This window comes from Plecotus auritus, assembly GCF_963455305.1.
Source record: "Plecotus auritus genome assembly, chromosome: 4".
Lineage (NCBI taxonomy): Eukaryota > Metazoa > Chordata > Mammalia > Chiroptera > Vespertilionidae > Plecotus > Plecotus auritus.
Window position 1 is genome coordinate 170,463,872 of NC_137775.1, and position 21,589 is coordinate 170,485,460.

At 38.2% G+C, this 21,589-nt stretch overlaps 1 protein-coding gene across 2 annotated transcripts in view; it reads right to left on the reverse strand.

Annotated features, from left to right (window-relative positions):
• Positions 1-21,589, reverse strand: part of THSD7A (thrombospondin type 1 domain containing 7A) — a 313,292-nt gene that overhangs the window by 14,457 nt on the left and 277,246 nt on the right. For both annotated transcript variants that reach the window (XM_080663644.1, XM_080663643.1), the window contains 7 exons: positions 18,510-18,643; positions 13,399-13,552; positions 11,713-11,857; positions 10,258-10,373; positions 6,485-6,602; positions 6,089-6,234; positions 5,506-5,680 (listed from right to left, as the gene is read on the reverse strand). In XM_080663644.1, coding sequence (XP_080519770.1) covers positions 5,506-5,680; positions 6,089-6,234; positions 6,485-6,602; positions 10,258-10,373; positions 11,713-11,857; positions 13,399-13,552; positions 18,510-18,643 — 988 coding nt within the window. The remainder of the gene's footprint in view (positions 1-5,505; positions 5,681-6,088; positions 6,235-6,484; positions 6,603-10,257; positions 10,374-11,712; positions 11,858-13,398; positions 13,553-18,509; positions 18,644-21,589) is intronic.

Here is a 21,589-nt window from a genome sequence, read left to right on the forward strand (position 1 = left end):
TAAGTATTTGATATTCCCAAGTTTGTATGTAGCTTTATATGTTTGTATTAATGTTGTTATTTTCTAGTGGATGTTATGGGTATGGGCTATGCATTGTGTAATGCTATCAAATGTAAACTGCTGCTTGTCTGTTATGATTCCCCTCCTCTTAAGAGACAGCAAATACCGCGCTTGTCATTATCATTGTAAAGAGGTTTATTAAACACTTGGTACTCCTCAAAGAAAATCTAAATACACAGAGAACTTGTTTCCTAGGTACTCCTAATTTCAAAAGAGCTTAGAGTCTAAGTCTGAGAAAGCCAGCATGTATGCCTTATTCCTAGTTCTCAGAGGTGTGCAGCCGAGAGCCAAATGAGCAGCTGCAGCAGTGGCAATAATGAACGCTATTTCCTTGATTTACATCTTGAATTCACTTTCCCTTTTTGTCAATTATTGTTGGAAGAATAACATGCATGCAATAATGTACATAATCGTAAGCACACAGATAGCTGAGTTTTCACAACCTGATTATATACTCATGTAACCAACACCCAAATTAAGCAACAGAGCGTTCTCAGAATCTCAGAAAGCCCCCTCATGTTACATATGGAATTGTAGTTTTTTACGTCTGGCTTCTTTCACTCATTCATGTTTGTTTGTGAGATTCAGCATGTACATAATACTTCTAATTTGTTTACTGTTATTGTGGTACTTTCCTCTCATTGTAGGACTTACCACAGTTAGATATCCATTCAACTATTGATGGGCATGTGGAGAGCTATAAAATTTTCCTATTATGAATATTACTGTTGTGAACATTTTAGTACGAATCTTTTGGTGAAGTTATATACATGCATTCCTATTGGGTATATATCTAGGAGTGGAATTGCTGGGCCATAGTATATCATGTGTTCAACATCTTCAAGCATTTTGAGAGCAGGGAGGATTTAATGAAATGTACCTTTTGCACCTTTCCCATATATACATCCATTATTCAGGACTGATTGCTTGGTGATATTGTTCAGAGGATACAGAAAATTATGATAGAAAAATTCACAATGGGTTCTTATCACTTTAATTATTCCAGGCATATCATATGAATAATTCATATAGCCTTTTATTATGCTAAAGTTGCCTAATATTAGCACAAAATTGCCTGGATACTTGATTAATGAAAAAACTTCTTGTGCCATGATTAAGAAAGCCTAGAAAAAACATGAATTATTGACCAACAAATACATACATATAATAGTAAAGTGGGGTGATTTTTTGTAGACTTTATTATAGTATGTCATTAATTCTCTATCTAGTGTCATCCTGAAGGGCAGAAAATTCTTATAAATTTTGGAAGTGCTATGAAAAAAGAACTTAGTAAGAATTTTTAAGTAGTGTGATAATGTTTTAGAAGCATTTCTATCCCCTAGGAAATGCTACTTTTGGGTAACTCAAGTTTTAATTTTGTAGAAGAAACTATTAAAATGGAAAAATTCCTGTCAATATGAATGTATATAACTTTACCTCAGTGATTGAAAACTACATGAATATAAACATATTTTTCTACTGGTAGGCTTTATCTCTGTGCTTATATCACTCGACACATGTGCTTTGTTAAAAAAAACTCAATAAATTGTTTAATGATAGTCTGTGAATGATATCATAACTACCCCCTAAATAATCCATGTCAGGACTCAAAGATTTAATAATGAGAGTGAGGCATTGTCTTTACTGAACCTATTTTTATATTTTGACTAAATAAACCATCAAAATAATAAACCACACTATGCCTGCCAAAGATATGACAATTAAGTATATGAAATGCATTTCCTACTTCAGTATTTCTCTCTTTAAAGCATCTTAGTTCACATACTGCTCGCTTTCAAAACCCATCATTGAAGGAAACTATCACCGGAGGAACTGAAATGAATAAATTGTAATTTATAAGAGAAGAACAGCCTTCTCCTGGATTTGTAATTACTTTAATTAGAATGATGTGTTTGCCCTATTCTATGTTATTAAGGCATACTTCAGTTTTCCTTCCCATCATTTACCACATATTTTAATCTTATGTTTATTTGTGTCATTATTGAATTAGCAACTGTTTCTCCCATAAGATGGTAAACTCTATGAGGACAGGGTAGGTTTGTTTCCCACTGTATCTCCAGCCTTGAGCCCCGTGCCTAGTCTACAATAACGTTTGATGAATAATCACATGGGTGATCGTGCTGCAGGAAGTATAAGGAAAATAAGTGGGGAGCCTCCACAATAAAGCATATGCCAATGCCTGGCAAGAATGGCAGTACTGCCCAATGCTGTGGGTGTAACAATGGCCCTCTTATTGGCACTGGAGGTGTGGTGTTGGACTAGGTAAATCTTACAACTTTTAGGTAAAAAGCTGCGATCAGCTTTTGTTGACAATGTGGCCATTCAACACATCAAAGCCCCAAGGTTCAGAGTTTGGTCCTGTTTAGAGTCCTTACCTGTTGTCATAGCCTCAACCTCTGTCTGCTGTGAAGCAAAATGATTTTATTAGAGTATGTGTGAGATCTGAACTGAAATCAGACTAGGTTGGGGGAGCAGGAAATGGAACAGGGTAATTACTGGATCAGGAAAAGGTTATTATTGAGAGGTGTGGGAATGTCTAAGAAGCCACACTTTGCCTAGGTCCAGAAAGTCAGATTTTTAAAAAAATTATTTCTTAACTGTAAGTAGATGAAAATACCAGTGTGTGCAAATATTATTACATATACACAGTAAGAAATGCCCTCAAAGTCTTGCACATAGTTCAAGGTATCAGGGGTTATTTTATTTACTGCTTTGTTCAATTTTCAATTCATCTCAATAATAAGCTATAAAAATTGCCATTATTATCACCTCAAATAATTTACTTATTAAAGAATAAGTAAACTGATGAGTGAATGAATGGGCAAGCCTTGTTGTCACTGTTTTCAGCTTTCAGACACTTAATTCTATTTAGAAAATTTTAAAAATGTAACTTATCCATCCTTAAAGCTTTCTTAAGTTATATCCTTTTTACATAGAAAATATATTTTATGCCCCATCATTATTTGTTTACCAAATCCTCACTTTTATTTTTTGAGATCTTATTCAAAGTAACACATTTCTTAAACAGATATATTTTTTCTTACCATTATTATAAGGAAATTGGGAGAATAAAAATTTCCATTTGAGAGTAAAATATAGGTAATTCACTTTCAATTTTGTTAAGTTTGTTCTCTTATAGTCCACTAGTCATCTGTTGCCTCCATATCGTTCTCAAGGCCTTAGGCTCATACTTGACATAGAGTTTATTTTGACCTTCTATCTACCCTAAAGTTCTCTGCATCAAGCCCAAATTCCTAAATATTAGCTTATCACTGTCTGCCAGTTAGTTTTTTACTATTTGATAGACAACATTTGCTTTCCACATTTTATTGCATGCACCCCTCCTGTCCAACACTGCATCAGAATGATCTCGTTCAATGTTTTCGTCTGTAATATTATTTTTTCACTCTTGAATGATAATTTAGTTGGGGACAGAATTTTAGGTTGATGATTATTTTCCATCACATTTCAAATACAGTCATGCGCTGCATAACGATGGTTCGGTCAACGGCGGACCGCATATACGATGGTGGTCCCGTAAGATTCTAATGGAGCTGAATTTCCTGTAAGAAATGGAAGGATATATGGTTCAGGAGGAAATTATTTTTTCTTTGATGGGAGCAATATCTGTGGGGCTTGGCAACAGATTCCCTCTCACTCGGAGCACCTCAATTTTGAGTGTAGAGATTACATCCCAAACAATCAGCCACTGACCTGTGTCAGCACAAAGCCTGTCAAAACACTACATATTCAAACTATCACTACATATTCAAAGGGCACTATGACCCTTCCAGATCTAGCTTGCTGGTCTTCAGAGTACGTAGATGTAAATTCTTGTTGATCTTATACAAGGACACAAGTACACAGGAGCAACCTTTAAAGAAGTTTTAAGGGCCATTGATGCTTAGTGAAGCTTTCTGTGATAGTGTGGAGCCAGTCTGTCCCTGTAATTTGGAAATATTTTCAGGTTGTAATGATGTAAAGCATAGATAAGTCTTACTTCTTCCATCAATACAATGCCAGAGAGAGCTTTTGGGGTTAGAAAGGATCAATGGAACCAAGAACAAATTCTCAAAGTCAAAATATTGAGTCCTCAATTCTACATCCTCTCCATGTTAAACAACCTCTATTTTTATGCAAACCACAAATTTCCTTAATTCGACCATGCTCCAACATGCAATAGCCAAACCACATGGCCATGACAATCCCCAAAGTTCCCTTATCTATCTTGACTTCTCATTCCTAACGATCCTCCCGCCACTTTTCACTGCCCCCTGACAGTCACTGTTATGGTGAACTCTCTGTCTCGCCTAGCAGTTTCTCCTCAATATTTCCAATCAATTCAGCCCACATCCCTGTTCACGGAGCAGCACTGATAGCTTTGATGTTCTATATCAGACCCTGAGAGAGGAAGCAGGGGGAGGGCTTGTGGAACAGTGTTTATAAAGTCTACAGTAGTGTCCAGTAATGTCCTAGACCTTCACCTTCACTCACTGGCTCACCCAGAGCAGGTTCCAATCCTGCAAGCTCCACTCAGGGTCAGTGCACCGTACAGGTGTAGCCTTTTAAATCTTTTATACACTATTTTTGCTGTACCTTTGTATATTTAGGTGCAGAAGTAAGATTGTGTTACCATTTCCTCTGGCAACATGCTGTACAGGTTTGTAGCCTAGAAGCAACAGGCTCTACCACATAGCCTAGGTTTGTGTAAGCGCAATCTATGATGTTCACATGGTGACAAAATCCCTTAATGATGCATTTCTCAGAACATATCCCCAATTGCTGAGTGACACATGGCTGTATATTCCATTGTCTTTTGGCTTTCATTGTAACTAAGAAGAATTCTGCTATAATTCCGATTTTGTCTTCCAAAAGCAGGTAATCTGTTTTTTTTTTTCTTTCTGAATGCTTTATTAATCCTCCAGTTTTCTACATTTTCTGTTTTAACTATAGTGTATCTAGGTATGAATTCATTGTTGATCCTATTTGAGATCCAGAGGAAGTTTTCATGATCAGTACTCAAATTTTTCTTTAGCTATTGTGTGTTTAAATGCTGCTTCTCTTATTTTCTATTCGTATCGTCTAGACATCCTAAATACCTGTATTTTCCATTCTTATTCTCTCAACTTTTCTTTCATACTTTTCCTGTCAAACATGAGCCTACGGCTTTAATTACCATCCTCTGCAGATGTTAAAACTCTAGGGGTGGGGGTGTGTCCACACTGGCAACATGGGGGTCCTGGACTTCACTCCTACCTGGCAGTGAGGAGGCAGTGCCCACCTTCATCTACACAACAGTTTCTGCTTGTTACCAGATATTATTGTACTCGAGGACTGCTGACATCCCTTAACTCAGACTATATGTCTTGGTCCCGGTCCGGGTAAGAAATGATCAAAACCTAAGTTATGCTTTGCTGTTGTTACCTGGGCAAGGCTGGGTGCAGGTTTCCTCTAAGACCATTTTTTTATCCCCATCTATAATGGGTTCAACATCAGCACAGAATTCTTCATCCACCGCTTTGCTGAGATCATCAACTGACCCATCACTCACTACACAAGAAATGTTTCTTATTCTGCTCCCTTCTCCACACTGGGCATCCTGGAATGAAGAAAGAAATAACTAATTAGGAAAAGAAAAATAATTCATCAGTGAGCTCATCACTCACAGTCATCTCTGCACCGTTGACTTTGATTTATGGGCAGTTAAGGAAGTACTTGAAACCCTAGGGAAGAAGCCCTGTAGGAGCACACGATGAACAATGTATTTGTTTTCCAGCCAAAAGCAGGCAAATCAATTTTCATTAAAACAAGTCAGTCTCCAGATGACTTAAAAAATACAGGACAGGGAGTGCTTGTTATCAAAAGTAATTAAAGCAGTTATGAAATAGCGAGGCACCTACAATCTTTAAGAGGAAACATGCTGCGTGTAAGCTCTGAGAAATAATTCTGAAACTGTCTCTGCACATAAAGAACACACGTTTCCATGCGACGTCCTGGGATCTGGTACCTGCACTTGGCATGGAGACCACTGGCCATATTGCCACCGGTAACAGGGCTTTACTGGGCAAGGCTTGGACTGCTCCATCAGGGCGGGGCATGGTCTTCCGTCACCCTGAAAGGGCTGTGTCACTGTCCGTCTTCGGGTCATTTTCCCTGTAAGAGACACAGAGTGATGCAGCGTCAGTGATATGTTGCTGTTGCGCAAGCAGGTATCTTTTGGGGAGAAGGTATCCTAGACTCTCCGGAGGAGATCCGAGGAACGAACAAGTCTTAGGTGTTTTGGAAAGAAAGACACCTTGATTCAACCTTACTGAAGTTTATTTGATGTGACTGAAGGCAAGAGGGACATTTTATTTCGGATTCTTGGACCATCAGCCGCCTGCTCATGAAGGTACAAACTAACCTGTGAGGCCACATGTTTGAGAACATTCGGACCAGGGAGACCACTCGGACAGCTGGCAGTTGACAGGGCATTCCACCATGCAGGATGTGTTCATCTGCCAGTTCTTCTCCAGGCCCAGCTGAAAGGACAGAGGCAGATCTGTTTGCATTGACATGAAGGTATGACCACAAGGTATGGCTGATGGAAGGAGGAAGAAAGGGAGAGATAGAAGTTGCGATGGCAGGAAAGGAGAGGAGAGAGGAAGAAGAAGCAAGATGTCTAATAGAATAAAAAGTTATCTGGAGGACAAACACTCAAACGGTTAAAAATATAAAGTGAGAATGGGAGCTAAAGGCACAGGTTAAATGGAGGAAGCCACTTACTTGATATACTTATACAGTGTTACTTTTCAAATATGCAATGAATAAAAGTGGACTTAATCTCCAAGTAGGTTGAGTTTCTCTAAGTGAGAAACAAATAAGTGTAGGCATGACTATTTTCCACTAGTTAAAAACCAAGATTGTCATCAATATAGAGATCTGTAATTTTATCTTTGGGACAACTTATTTTTATATATGCACGTTAAACAGAAAAGCAAAAGGGAAAGGTTTTCAAGACAAATTGCTACTCAAAACTAATGACATAATGTATTGAAATAGTATAAAATATCAGTTTTTAGTATACTAACTCTCTAAAAAACTCTGGGTCACTAGACTTTTTTGATTAATATTTTATATGTGTATATATATTTTTAATTACAAAGATTTTTTCTTCTAAAACTGATCTCAAGCTAACAGTGATATAATTCAATTTAGTGTTAGTCTCTCATCAGACAATAACAGCATGCCATTGTATTGGCACTGAGTTCCAACACTTATTCACATATTTTACTTTTAAAATATAAGATGAGATTTCAAACTCATCTACTGTATATGCAAACATTTAGGAAGTCTAAGGTACAAAGTAGCATTGAAATAGAAAAAATTAAGCGCATGTTAAGAGAATGTAATTTTTTAAAAATATATTTTTATTGATTTCAGAGAGGGAGGGAGAGGGAGAGAGAGAGATAGAAACATCAATGATGAGAGAGAATCGTTGATCGGCTGCCTCTTGCACGCCCTCTACTGGGGATAGAACTGGCAACCTGGGCATGTGCCTTTGACTGGGAATCGAACCTGGGACCCTTCAGTCCGCAGGCTGATGCTCTATCCACTGAGCAAACTGGCTAGGGCAGAATGTAATTTCTTAATTTGATATTCCTTGGGATTTTCGAGACCTTTTTTTTTATTTTTGTATGAAGGAGCAGTTTATGGTACCTAATTTATATATTATGAGGTGGCAAAAGAAAATCTTTCTGAAATGTTATGCTGTGGTTCAAGTATAGCTCTTGGCTTTAAGTTACCCACTGAGAGAAGCTCAGATCAATGATTTGTGTACATTCCTCTGCAGGTGCTCCCACATATTCTCCACTGGTAATACTTGACAAAGATGAGTATTTGGTATGAAATTTTTTACCATATCACTTACGTAAAGTCTCCAAGTCACTTAAAGTCATGGGAGGCTGGGGATTAGAGTCTTAAGATGATATGATAAAAATAATGTGTTATATTTAAGGTAGATTGCAGTTTCAAAGAGAGAGGGTTTGAATCATAAAATTTAATTACTACTAACTTATTTATTTGACTAGAAAATTAAAAAAGATGTCTGTTTATAGATATTCTGGTTATCCAATACTTAGATAGTTTAATCCCATCCTAATTTTTTCTTTACACTTATTACATTTCTTTTTTCTACCTATTATCTATCTATCTATCTATCATCAGCATCTATATAAACATGTGTTTAATAAAAAAATCTGCTCAGGGATCAAAGAATAGGAAAGAAGAAATCAATTACTAGGTATCAGGTGAGTAAATGTCTGAAAAACATCAAAGACAAAAATACTATATAAATACTGGATGGGCTTAACCCCAATTTTCCTCTTTGTTGGGTAGTAATGCCATTTTTCTTTTCAGCTGTTAGAGAAACAGCAAGAGCTGGCTACTGCTGTTGCACTGAATGCAGGGTTTACACATGTGTTACCAGGCAGGCAATCAATCCACAGTTAAAAAGATCGCCAGCTCTTCTCAGGGCTATTATTTAATCCTACTGCATCCATAGGGGTGGCTAAATGGGATATGAGTTGTTTAATTCAATTCCTGCAGCGAGTAGTACTGTTCTCCCTGAAGACAGTGTTTGCCAGACCGTTGTAATTTAAATCCCTAATCGTCATTGCAGTATTCAAACATAACAATATTTGTACATAGAGTAAACTTATCTAGCCTCCTGGATTCTTAAAATTATTTTTTGTCAGGTTTTTATTTAAATTTTATGTAGAAATAAGAACCCTTTTTGTACCTTTGTCCTGTAGTCATATGAGCTATTTTAAAATTGGTCTTGTATGATTGGGGTTTAGCTTTCAAAAAGCTCTTAGAGCTTATTCATTGTACTAGTATATTTCATTCCAACTCAGGAGGGCATTTATATGCGAATTTGTAAGAAAAGAGACACGTTAATCAACTAGAAGCAGATCATAGAAAACTCTGCAGCCAGCATATGACTATAATAATATTCATTTATAATAATGTTATTTTTTACACTGGTTCCATTACTTTAATGTTATTAGTTTCAAAAGTGATTCAGATATATAATTTCTAATTGAATCGAAAGTATGAATAGACTAAGTTATAAGATGATAGTGAGAGAAACTTATTAACTGGACAACTAGTGTTCAGCACATTTGGAAGCTTTGTTCACATGGACAGAGATATAAGAAAATTCAGTTAGGTCTATATGATAAAGATATCAAATGGATTAACATGTTTTCACCTCGCGTTTTCCATTAGGAGTCAGAACAATTTACGGTGGGCATATAGCAACTCGCAGGATGTGCAGCCAGAAGCGTGGTCAGCATGTCTACTGAACCCTAATGAGGTCATAAGCTCTTCCCGTGTGTTCTAGGCATAGCGAGGCTTCTGTCTATCTTGGTTCACGTTTAACCCAGTGGGTCTCAGACGCAGGAGGAGTCTACGCCTCTCAGGAATGTGAGTACCCTTTCGTTTGGAAACCAGACAATAGAATTAAACCATGAAGTGTAGCTTCATGAAAACTAAGGAAGGCCGACAACTGTTTTCTCACATCGCATAGGGTCCTATCTAGAAATGATGACATTATTTCTGCAAATTGAAGAATTAAGAATGACTATTCTTTGTACCTGAAAGATACTAATGGCAGACTCCATTCCTTTGTTTGAATTCCAACCTCTCTCTCCTCCACACCTGAGTGCTTAGACTCTCACAGCTGGGTATCAGATCCTAATATCAAAATCTGCTACAAACCCACTTGTGATCAATGTTTAGCAACAGAGAGAATGAATGATGGATCTTGGCAGGTGTCCCAGGCAACACAAAATTCAAATGAAATTACAAAGATGATGAGTAGTCTGATTAAGATTTATTGCCTATATTCACCTTGATTACTTATTGTTCCCCAAGCATTTCTTTCAGAAAAGGATAATTAGCATACCTCTGGGCTCCAAGCAGAACAAAATACAGGAAATTATGTGTAGAAATCAGTAATGTTGGATAGTGTCTCTTGTCAAGAGGGTGCTTAACAGCCTCTGAATGGTGCAAAACAACAACAACAAAACATCTGCTGGCAATGAGCTGCATGGTGCACAGGTCACTTGGCTCAGCATGAATGGAAATTATTAGGAAAGAATTTACTCACAAAGATATAACACAGCATCCCCTCACCTCCTCACAATATTTCGGGTCAACCGACTTGCCATCACTTCGAACACAGTCCAACATCCTTGTTTTAATGCCATTTCCACAAACTGCCTTCTCACTCAGCTGACACGTACTCCAATCTGCAAGGAAGGGAGCCCCTCAGAACAGAAGGCCATACATGAAGCAGATTTCAAATGAAACTCTGATGACCCGAATCCCATATTTAATTCACAACTGCTTCCTAAGCCCCACAATCAATCATCCCACATGCAGAGCATATGGGTCCCGGCTCCGAACATATCAGCAGTCAGATGGAATTGCTAGGGTTGCATGTCGCTACAGGGATTATTCTGGAAGGCAGATGTCTACTTGACCATCTTGATAGCCATTTGGTGCTATTGTAAAAATGGAGTTGGCCTGCAGATCAAAAGTCACTTAAAAACGTTTTTTCTTAATAAAAGCAGAAATTTCAATTTTAATGTTACATTTGTTTTAGCAAAATAACCATAATTTTAATGGATAGTACTTGCACTGGGCTATGTTCAAATAAAACACTGATTTCACTTCTAGACTTAGAACGTTTTAAAATATGCATTTATTTATTTCAAAATCATTTTGGTCACATTTATTTAATTCTCTCATTTCATGTCTTTTTCAAAAGAAGCCTTTCATCTCTCTTTTTAGAGTAACCTGGCATATCCCCAAGAACTGCAATTTCCTTGTGTCATCAAAGAAAACTGAAGAGAAAAATCAAAAGGAACAAAAGCCGACCTGACTGCTGTGCATCAGTGAACCATTTCTGTACTTTATATCACCGTGAAAATTACTTGAAAAAATTCCAAAATAAGCTGCAGTGTTTCCCCAAGCCATATACACCCTCAACGCTCTTCTTTCCTAGAGTGTGTACCTTGATGGTAAGAGGTGAGGATTAGGAAAAAAATTGAATTTGTAATAAGCCTTTTTTCCTGAAAAAGTACTCATCTATCCATTTTTATCTGCACCTTTGATAATGATGAAATAGTTATATTTATATACTTTCTGGCAAGGGTGAGCTTGCTGTTGTTTTTACATCGGATCCATCATGCTTATGAAGAGCCCTCACATGAAGAATTGTTGTCCCAGTGTGTTATAGCAATTAAACAACTTCTGAAGAAGAAAGGCATCTTTCAGTAAACCTACACCCACAGGAAAGTTATCTTACTTACACCTTCCCAAAGTGGGAGGATGTCTTAAATAGGACGAATTAGACTATTCACAATCTACGGTCAGGCTAATGTTTGTGTGATATTTTCACTTCCTATGTCTTGATATTTATTAAAAATACAATAGATAAATATCTTTGTCATTAAAAAAGAACAATTTCTGGCAGCATGTCCAAAAGGCACACGGACGGAGATGAACAATTCTCACGGATCGCTGCTAAGCTGACACACACGGGCTTCGGCCTTTAACTCTGTGATGAGATGACTATCCACCTACCTGTTACGTTATAATCATAGTGGAAGCAGTTTCTGTTCAGGTTACAGGGTTCCTTCTCAACAGCATCAGGGCAGACTCTTCCCTCATCAGCAGGTTGTCTGATGGGATCAGCTGACCTTTGCCGGAAATTGCTTTGATTGCAAGGCTGACAGAGAATAACACAACTCCTCAAAAAGGTGAATACTCAGGCACACGAGGGCTAATGTGTTAGGGAGAGCGCTGGAGCAGGAGTTAGTACACTGGGGCCCCTGACTAACTGGAATAATCTCATTCCACTTCAATTTCTTCTTCTGTGTGATCAAAGTGTTGGTGAGCTTCTGATCTAGCTATAAGATGCTGAAGAGTTTATGTGCCAAATATTAATAGACACATATCATAGGTACACAACACATTCATATGGTCATATTAATTATTGTAGATCACTAATACAGATATCTATCTATCTATCTATCTATCTATCTATCTACCTACCTACCTATCTACCTACTTACTACCTAATATAGTCTGTTGGTCCCAAAAAACCATTTTAAGGGTGACTGTAAATAACTAGCTGTTAGTGATATTTATTTCCCTAAGGCACATATACATATGCACACAAATACATAACCAGGTAAAAGGTTGGCTTGCATTCCCTTACTGGTATAGTCATGTTCTGAAAGCATTTGGCTTCTAAGAACAAGAGCAGTAACTTCAAACCTGACGTTAATGGAACGAGGAGATCATTTGCATACCCTTGTGAAACAGTTGATTCTTTATTACAATTTAACTGCATCCAAGTCAACTGCTAGCCCTGTTTTGTTCCTGCTCTATCTCTTGGCTGCTAATCAGCACCTTTAGTAATATTAACACTGAGCTAGAAATTTAATTTTTCCTTGGAAACATGCATTACAAATGTTTTGAAACTGTTCTGTATTGTATTTCAGCAAATTCATTCCACATTTCATGCAGTTTCCCTGTGCTTCTGAAGCCATTTTGAAAGGTGCAGCTTTACAAAGGTGCCCAGGGGTAAACCCGATTTTCTGCATCATCAGCCAGTTCTGTTTCAAATGACTCTCTTCCCAGGGTCCCATGGAAGAGCCCCTACGGGCTGCTGAAATCTAGAAGCTTTTGTGTGATTTGAAACTCTCAGCTGGTTTCCCAGGCCCAAACACACACAGAGTCAGTGTGTGGAAAGAGATTCATTGACGCACAGCTTTCTTCTTTCTACTCTCTCTCTCTCCAGGATCATTTGTGCTTTAGTGTCAATACTCCTGCTGCAGAACCCCCACTGGGTGCAAGATTATTCCTACAATTTAAGTAAAATGGATTGGACAAGAAGCAAGGGATGACAATAACCTGACACCATTAAAGTACTTTTACTAGAGGTTTATTCTTTGTCCCTTTACCTGGAGGGAGTCATTATCACCACGGCAGTTCTTAACCCGCTGTGTATTTGTAAGCCCATCTGCAGGCGTTCTGTGCTAGGTGAGGAGGATGGTGGAGTACAAAGCTTGCAAGAGGTCAAGCTGTTCTAGTGTGAGTGGAAATATTGCTGACTTCACATGGCACAGTCATAGAATGAAGTAGCCAAGAAAATACACCTTGCTTTGGTAACTAATTTGGTAAGTAATTTAGAATAATGTCTTTAAAACTTTAGTGGTGATGAATTAAGCAACCTCTATGTTAATGAATGGCTAATCGTCTCACCAAAGTGCATCGAGTCCATGGACCCCATTCGGATATCACACAATCCTCAGGACACGGCAATTTGCACTCTCTGGAACCCAGGGGCATCTCTTCTGGGTCACAGAGGTAATCCTCTACGTGCTCAGAAGGGCCATCTGCCGTGTTCTGCATGCATCTGCAAGAAAACATACTTTTCAATGAAGGAACCAGGACAGTTAATAACAAAGGCCAACCCATAGAATAGAAGGCTCATTTTAAGACATCATGGGGGCGGGGGAGGGAGAGAAGAGGGGGAGATGGTGTGGAAAGCTTTGCATTTAATGAATAAAATTCTTCAAACATGAGGACATAAAATGATCTCTGCCTCTCATAAATATTCATAGAGCTTTGGTATGATTTTAACAATTATCCTTGTAGGCATCATCACAATTTTTAAAAAGTACTAGATTAGCCACTGTGGCCAGCCGGTGTGACTCAGTTGGTTGGGCATTTCTGTTGGATGCCCCAGTCAGGGCATATGCTCGGGTTGGGAGCTCAATCCCAAGTAGGGTATATTTGGGAGGCAGCCTGTTGATATTTCTTTCTCATCTCTCTCTCCCTTCCTATCTCTCTAAAAATCAATAAAAACATTTTAAAAAGTATAGCCACTGTGTGTATATAAATTCTATATGTCTTCCTCTGAAAGGAGAGGGTCATTGACCTAGACCAGTGGTCGGCAAACTCATTAGTCAACAGAGCCAAATATCAACAGTACAACCATTGAAATTTCTTTTGAGAGCCAAAGTTTTTAAACTTAAACTTCTTCTAACGCCACTTCTTCAAAATAGACTCGCCCAGGCCGTGGTATTTTGTGGAAGAGCCACACTCAAGGGGCCAAAGAGCCACATGTGGCTCGCGAGCCGCAGTTTGCTGACCACGGACCTAGACTAATGAGAAGTGATCCAAAGACATTCATAGAGGGGTTGTAATTTGGGAATATAATGCATTTTTTTCTTCTGAACAAAATGGTAGATTCTATAGTGAAGGTAGATTCATATATGATGGAAGACCAGTCACACTTAAATCTCCTAGTGAGAGGTTTCATAAAGTGTTTTTGAAAGTAGCTGATGGCATTTATCATATTGTTTGGCAAACAAGAAGATATTTACCATCCTATCTGCTGATAACTTTAAAAGAGCGCCAGAAGTGGAAAGGCAATTATAATAGGTGTAGCACAAATTCTCTAAATGTGCTTGTTGGATTTCTCTGTATCTTGACCTTTTTGATGGTTAGTTTTCTTTTTAACAATAAATTCAAACACTTCATTACACATCATTCTATTGTAAGCAGTCATGAAGGGCTCTTCACCCACCTTTGGCAATCTAATAAATGTGGCTAGTACCAGACTTCACTTGTACCATCGTTAACTCTCTGTGTACGTTTCTAGTAAAAGAGAAAAACCTTACCCCTCACCTATCACTTGGGAAGGTCAACCAAATTAATGGGTATAGGAACAGAACTGCATTGCAAGATATGAAAAGGAAGGCTTGAGCTCTTAAGCCTCTCAAATCCATTGTGATGTTTTAAACTGTGACTTGAATTACATTACTAATTATACCTGAAATTTCAACTATTTTCAGGAATTCAGTAGGGACATTGCATCTTCTCATATTTGCTCTGCAGAATAACTCTTTATATAGTGCTGCCTAATTTAAAAGAAATGTTGTTTGCCTGTGTGATGCATTCAGACTAAAAAACTGTACTGCTGCTCCTGTCTTAATTAGCTTTGTAACCTGAAAAAATATCTATACAAATACCCTCCTTTGCAGTTTTTGTAAATTGCATAAAAGAGCAATTGCAAAACAACAGAAAGGTAGATGTCTGATTTCATTGTTGAAAGAAAAATTAAATTATGAATGTCTTTGGGAGAATTTTAGTTTCTCAGGAAAAAAAGTTCTACCTTCAATGGCATTTTTCAAAATGTTCTGCTGACAGCAGTTGTGAGAGGACATGGAACAAATGGGACAGTTCAATGCTCAAAGTTGAATTTGCTGCTAAGAAAACACTGCATTCATGGCAGGTACTGACACAGGTACAAGGATCAACTTGCAAATTTACCTATTGATTCAGAGTGAAGGACAGATGTTCAATATAATGTAGTTCTATACATAAAAATTCATTTTCAAAGGTTTTTTCTTCCTTTAACTTTTATTATGCAGGTAACATATTAATTTTAAGAAAATCAGAATCCTGTATAATAAAAAGCTAACATGCAAATTGTTCCCTTAACCTGGAGTTTGACCAGGGGGGCGGGGCCAGCCGGCCAACCTCCCATGTCCCCTCCCCGCAGCTGGCTGGACCCCACCCATGCGTGAATTCGTACACCGGGCCTCTAGTAAATAATAAAATTTCACATAATTCTATCAGAGATAACCACTCTAAAAAGATATTTAAACATATGTTTTCCTTTCATTAAATACAAGAAAACTTTACTGCTATATTTTCTTACTACATTTAAGAAAAGAAAAACACACAAACAATATATTATAGACATCTAATTTTTCTAAGTTATTAATTTTAATGACTACATTTGAATTCCATCACTAGAATGTACCACAACTGCTAGAAACCCTTACTGTTGACATTCAAATTATTTATAAGTTTTATTTATTTTATTTGGCATTAATGATTTTATTACTCTAGAATGATAATAAATATTTGGATCAAGTTTTGACCTCAAAGGAAGGCCCTATAAATTCATTTGCTTTTTTCAAATTCTTGGCCTTTTCTCTTTCTATTTGAAGGGAATTATGCTGTGAGAAAACTGAATTATATTCAGAAACATAGTATAGACTCAAGTTGGAGGCCACAGGTGTAGGAAAAGGAGGTGCATTGTCAGCAGAGAATTCAAAAGCAACAATAAAAATAACCAAATAGCTCTGTTTTTATTATCACAATGTGCTGGCACTTTAAAAAAAATGCCAGGGAAAAAAGTATCTCTTCCCACCAGAGCAAATCACTTTTATCACCCAGCCTTTGAAATGTCATACCACCCTAATAGCAAAAGAACAAGATGGAATATATTGAATCCTGCTCTCAAAGACTCATGTATCCTAAAATGTCACCCAATGCTTGCATCTAAGCAGGACGTTTTGACCTTAATTAGCTGAGGATAAGGTTAGGGAGGTACACTCCTCAATCAGTACAGAAACATTATTACATGATCAGAGATGACAATCAATACTGACCTTTTCTCTTCTCTATTTTCATTAAAGATGTTTACTGGAAAATAATTTGATCTGAAAAGTTACTTAGTTTAGGATGTGTTTGGGAATGTTAAGGATATTCACAGAGAAAAATGAAGCAACATGTACAGAGATAGTTGTAGGGAAAGCTGAAAGAATAGTAGTTCTTTATTATAAACAAGAGGCCCAATGCATGAAAATTCATGCAAGAGTAGGCCTTCCTTCCCCTGGCTGCCAGCACTGGCTTGCCTCCAGCACCCGGGACCCGGGCTTCCCTCTTCCAGCCCCTGGCAGGCACTCAGCACCCAGGCTGCTCCCCTCCTCATGGCCTGAGGGCACTCGAGACCCAGGCTGGCTTCACTTGGGCCACCCACAGGCACCCAGGACCCAGGCTAGCTTCCCTCTGGCCCCGACTTCGTCAGGAAGGACATCTGGTATGACGTCCGGAAGAGGTCGGGTCTAATTAGCATATTACCCTTTTATTATTATAGATATTTTTTACTAACCAAAAAACCAATCTGTTCAAATTCTTAATATCAGAAAAAATATTTTTAAATTCAAAGTGAAATTTTAAATTTTGGAGAAGGGCAGAAGCATAATTTCTTTCTTTTCCTTCCCTGTTCCTTTATCAACTCATTACATCCTCTTCCCCATCCATCTTAGAAAAGTTCCTCTGAAAAATAACTTTAGAATTCAGATGGGCTTTTGAAAAAAGAAACAGAAATTATTTTTACTGGAAGCAAAGTTATACATAGTGTGCCAAGGCTTTAAGATATAAACAGTAATTTATTCTACTTTTCTAGTGAAACAGATTAAAACATATGAATCTTAAATTCATGAGTAGGTAGGTCATGGGTGAGAATGAGCTTCACAAGAGGAGTTATCAAGCTCTGGATGTTTTTATATTTGTCTTTACTGTGTGCCACTCAGCGGGTTAGAAGAAACTGATCCAGTTCAACAGTTGACAAAGAGACTTAGGTTTGAGTGCCAATTCTGTCACTTTAGTAGATACCTGTCCTTGGTGAATTAGTATTTGTGAATCTACTCTACAAAGTGGAAATAATAAAACCTCATACATTTGTTTCCCTGGTTCCAGAACCCCTAAAGATCATATGCAAAGGCTGTAGAGAAACTTTAATGAGTGTCAAACTTGTATTAGGTATTAGGGAGTTTCTGTGATTATGACAGGGTCCCAGCATGGAGAAACTTATGGGGATCAATAATAGTGGCAAACATGTAAAAAGATCTTTTCATAACAATGCAGGGTATATGATACCACAGAAAATGCTGCTCAATAGAGCTCTCTGATGATGGGAATACTGTGCTGTCTGAGACAACAGCCTCGAGCCACCTGTGGCTACTGAGCTCTTGAAATGGGTCTAGTGTGACTGAGAAAACACATTTCTAATTTTAATTCGTTTAAATTTAAAGTGAAAATAGCCAAATGTGGCTATGGTTACCCTACCAGTCAGTGTGGCCACAGAAGAAGAAATGAGGGGCATTAGCCAATGGGGTTTTAGGGAAGGCTTCATGGAACAGACAAACGTATTCAAAAGTTGGCCAGTTTGACATAAAAGAGCAAGAGTTTATAACAGATTACCATTAAAATGCAGCCAGAAACATTTTGGGCCTTTAAGGAACCAGTTATTGGGGTTTGGAAATCAGCATTGGTTCAGCTCTCCTGCAAGGAAAGCACCTCAGAGCAAAGCTTCCCAAATCAGAAGGCCAAAATGAAAAACTGCTGCTTGAAGCAGATCTTTTAGAGTTTTCCATGAACACAGATTCCCTAAAAATAAAACTAAAGCCCACTTATTAGGAGGTTGGGAAGGACTGAACGCTTAAGCTGGCGGGTATGAAACTGGGAGGTCTGTATGTTTTGCTTCTCTGTGTAAACCGACGTGGGCTCACCTCACTTTTCGGGTTTGCACGCCCCCTCCGCAGTTGTCCGGCATGTTCACAAAGGTCACCTTGCACACGCTCCATGGCTCCGTGACCCATAAGTACTGGTTGCAGTCACTCTGGCAGGGGACGACCTCATACACCTGAAACACACACAGTTCTCAGTGATCTCATCCCAGGAACCTGATGAGAGTGGGAAGATTTTACATCACAATAAAATGTAAATCAAATGCTACTTTGATTTCTCTCCATTATTTGAAATTTCTTGAGAGTTCTAGCACTAAGAAGGGCAGAACTAGCTGTGCCCTCTGTCCCACTGCAGTTGAAGGTCTATATTTGGTACCTTACCGAGACAGCACAGGGACTTGGGCCCGGGACTGAAGGAATACCAGATGGCCAGAAGGAACACCAGATAAGCTGACTACAAAAATGTCCCCACCCCAGCTTCTCCTTGACCAAGAATGAAGTAGGCGTTCTTATCTCCCTTCTAGCCACTTCCTTGCAGAAGTTGAAACCACTGTTGTGCACGTGCAGTTGCTCAAAGTTTGACTGCTACGGTACACACCTTCTTGGATGGCAGTAGTGAGCAGTCCAGCCACCAAGACAGTTGCTAAGCAACAGAAGGAGGAAGTAGCTTGGCCCTGACATGGGAAATTTCACAAGTCAGCCTTTGTAAAAAACACCCACCTTTGTGCGCGTCTGCCTTGCCCCCAGCATATAAAAGCTGCCAAGCAGAGGCAGGCCCTCACCGTCACCCCCCCCCCACCCGTTAGTTTAGAGGACCTTCCTTTCCTCTGTGCTGCCTCCCTTGTGTTTGAATATCAGCTTAGTAAAATTTGTCTAGAAATTTCTCTGGTGGTTCCCCTTGATTTCTATCATGGGAAACCCAAGGGCCCCAAACTGCATAACATTACCAGAGTATTGTAATTTCCTAGGCCATCCGTCTTGTTTACAGTTTTGTGTGTCTTCAATACTTACCCCAGGGTACTCATATGTTAGACAATCAATAGAGATTTGTTAAATAAACGAATGAATAATAAATGAATGAATTAATTAAATAATGTATAAAAGTAGCTATTTTCAAATAACTGGGCTTGTTTATAAAATATGTGCAACAACCAAAACTTGTATTTTTTGTGCTCCATTTATGAAACTAAATTAAAAGATAAGTAACGTGAAATAAAGCTATCTTCAAACTTTAGTTAGGCTAAAGCAGTGAGGGCCACTTGAAACAAAGCAAATTGTGTGTGCACTATATCCATACAAGCTTTCACAGCCCCACGTTTGAGGTGTTTGTTTAGTTTCAGAATTTTCAGAACAATGAACAAGGATTCCTTTTTTTCAATCAGAAGAATGACAAATAAAGGAAACAAATAGTAGAAAAAGTGTTTAAAAAATCCTTTCAAAATCTGTAATTATCTACCTCCATCTCTTATTTTACACACACACACACACACACACACACACACACACTAAATAGCATATGAATGCTTATATAACCATTTACAGAGAATATAGATTTAAATAGCTCTTTGGAGCTATTCCTTGGTGTAAATTTTAGTGGTCTAAATGCCCAAGTAAAGAGACAAAGTAAATTTATGCCATATAATAATAAAATATATGCACTGTCATATGATCACATTCATATTGGGAGTTGTATTCAAATATGACTGATATCTGGTGTGGAAAACATTACTTTACAATTCGTGGGGAAGGCGCAAACCGAAGGGGAAATGCCATCTTTCCTAGTCCTTCGATGGCTTGCATGTTAGTCTCTTACACGGGAGTGGATACAGATCAGTTCAGAGCCTCCTCCTGCCAGCCACTCTCAGCCCACCTGCACCTTTACTCCCCCCTGGGAAGCATGAGATCGTTACCAGGAGGTGTCAGTGCCTTTTCAGGGCTGGTGAGGGAAAGCTTGTTTCCCACCCCTGCACCTCAGGCCCTGGTTCTAAAAGGAGAGAACACAGCACCATGCTGGGGAGTAGAAAGGGAACAACGCAGAACACAAACTTTATGGAAAAGGTGGTATGTTCTCCCTGTAAAATAAGAGGCAGTTGTAGGAAAAAGTACATTCCCTGAAATCAGGCACAGAACAGAAAATAGACAGCACTCCGGTATGCACTGTGAGGTTTAAGAGTTCTTACCTGTGCCTGGGGTGGTGATAGTCCACAGGAATCAAGACAGGAAGAAAGCAAAGAGAAGTAAAATATCAGTATATTGAATGTGAAAAACTCATGTTTCAAATATTATTATCCCTATGGAAAAGGCAATTTTTTTTGCGGGGGGAGTAAATAATTAGAACACTTTTCTTAGGCCTTGGGGAGAGAAAAACCAACTCACTGTTTAACGTTAAGATACACCAATAACTACTGCAAACAGCAGAGTCAGGGGAAGTGTTAGGTGGGCAGGATGCAGACATCTTAGACAACGGAGTAGCCCTCAAAATACTCATAGGGAACTGACATAGAGCTGCAAGTGTCTAGTGCTTCAAACTGTGAATGGCTATCTATTTACAGATTGATTGATTGATAGATTGATAAATCTACCCGTCTTCATCCATCCATCCATATTTCATAAGAAATGAGGATTTGCTTCCTCAATGGGAAAATCGAACCTCAAACACCATTTTCAAGTCAAAGTACCTCCAATTATATTGAGGAATGTATGATTGTAAAAAGTCTATGTGACTTCAACATTTTTCAACATTAACACAAACCTCTGCATATTCTTTGCTCTTCTAATGCGTTACTAATATATAGATTCTTAAAAGTTTATTTTTTAAACGAATTGTTTCTTGTTTTAGCTTTGATATTTTAGTTGTTAAAGTCTCAATATGCCACCAGGATGCTGTTAACAAGTACCCAGATGTCCTTTTCAAACTCTGCATTAGGCTAGATTAAAGTTGGAGAGCTTTGAGGAAAGACTTTTCATAGCAAAGACAATTTGCCATGAGGTCTTGAATCTGCAGATTCACCATTAAAGGAAATTTCTCTTTATTAGAACCCCGGATCAAAATTTAATAAAATTTACATTTATTATTGGAAATTCAAGATTTCAAAACTTACAGAAAAGTATTGTTTTGTTTA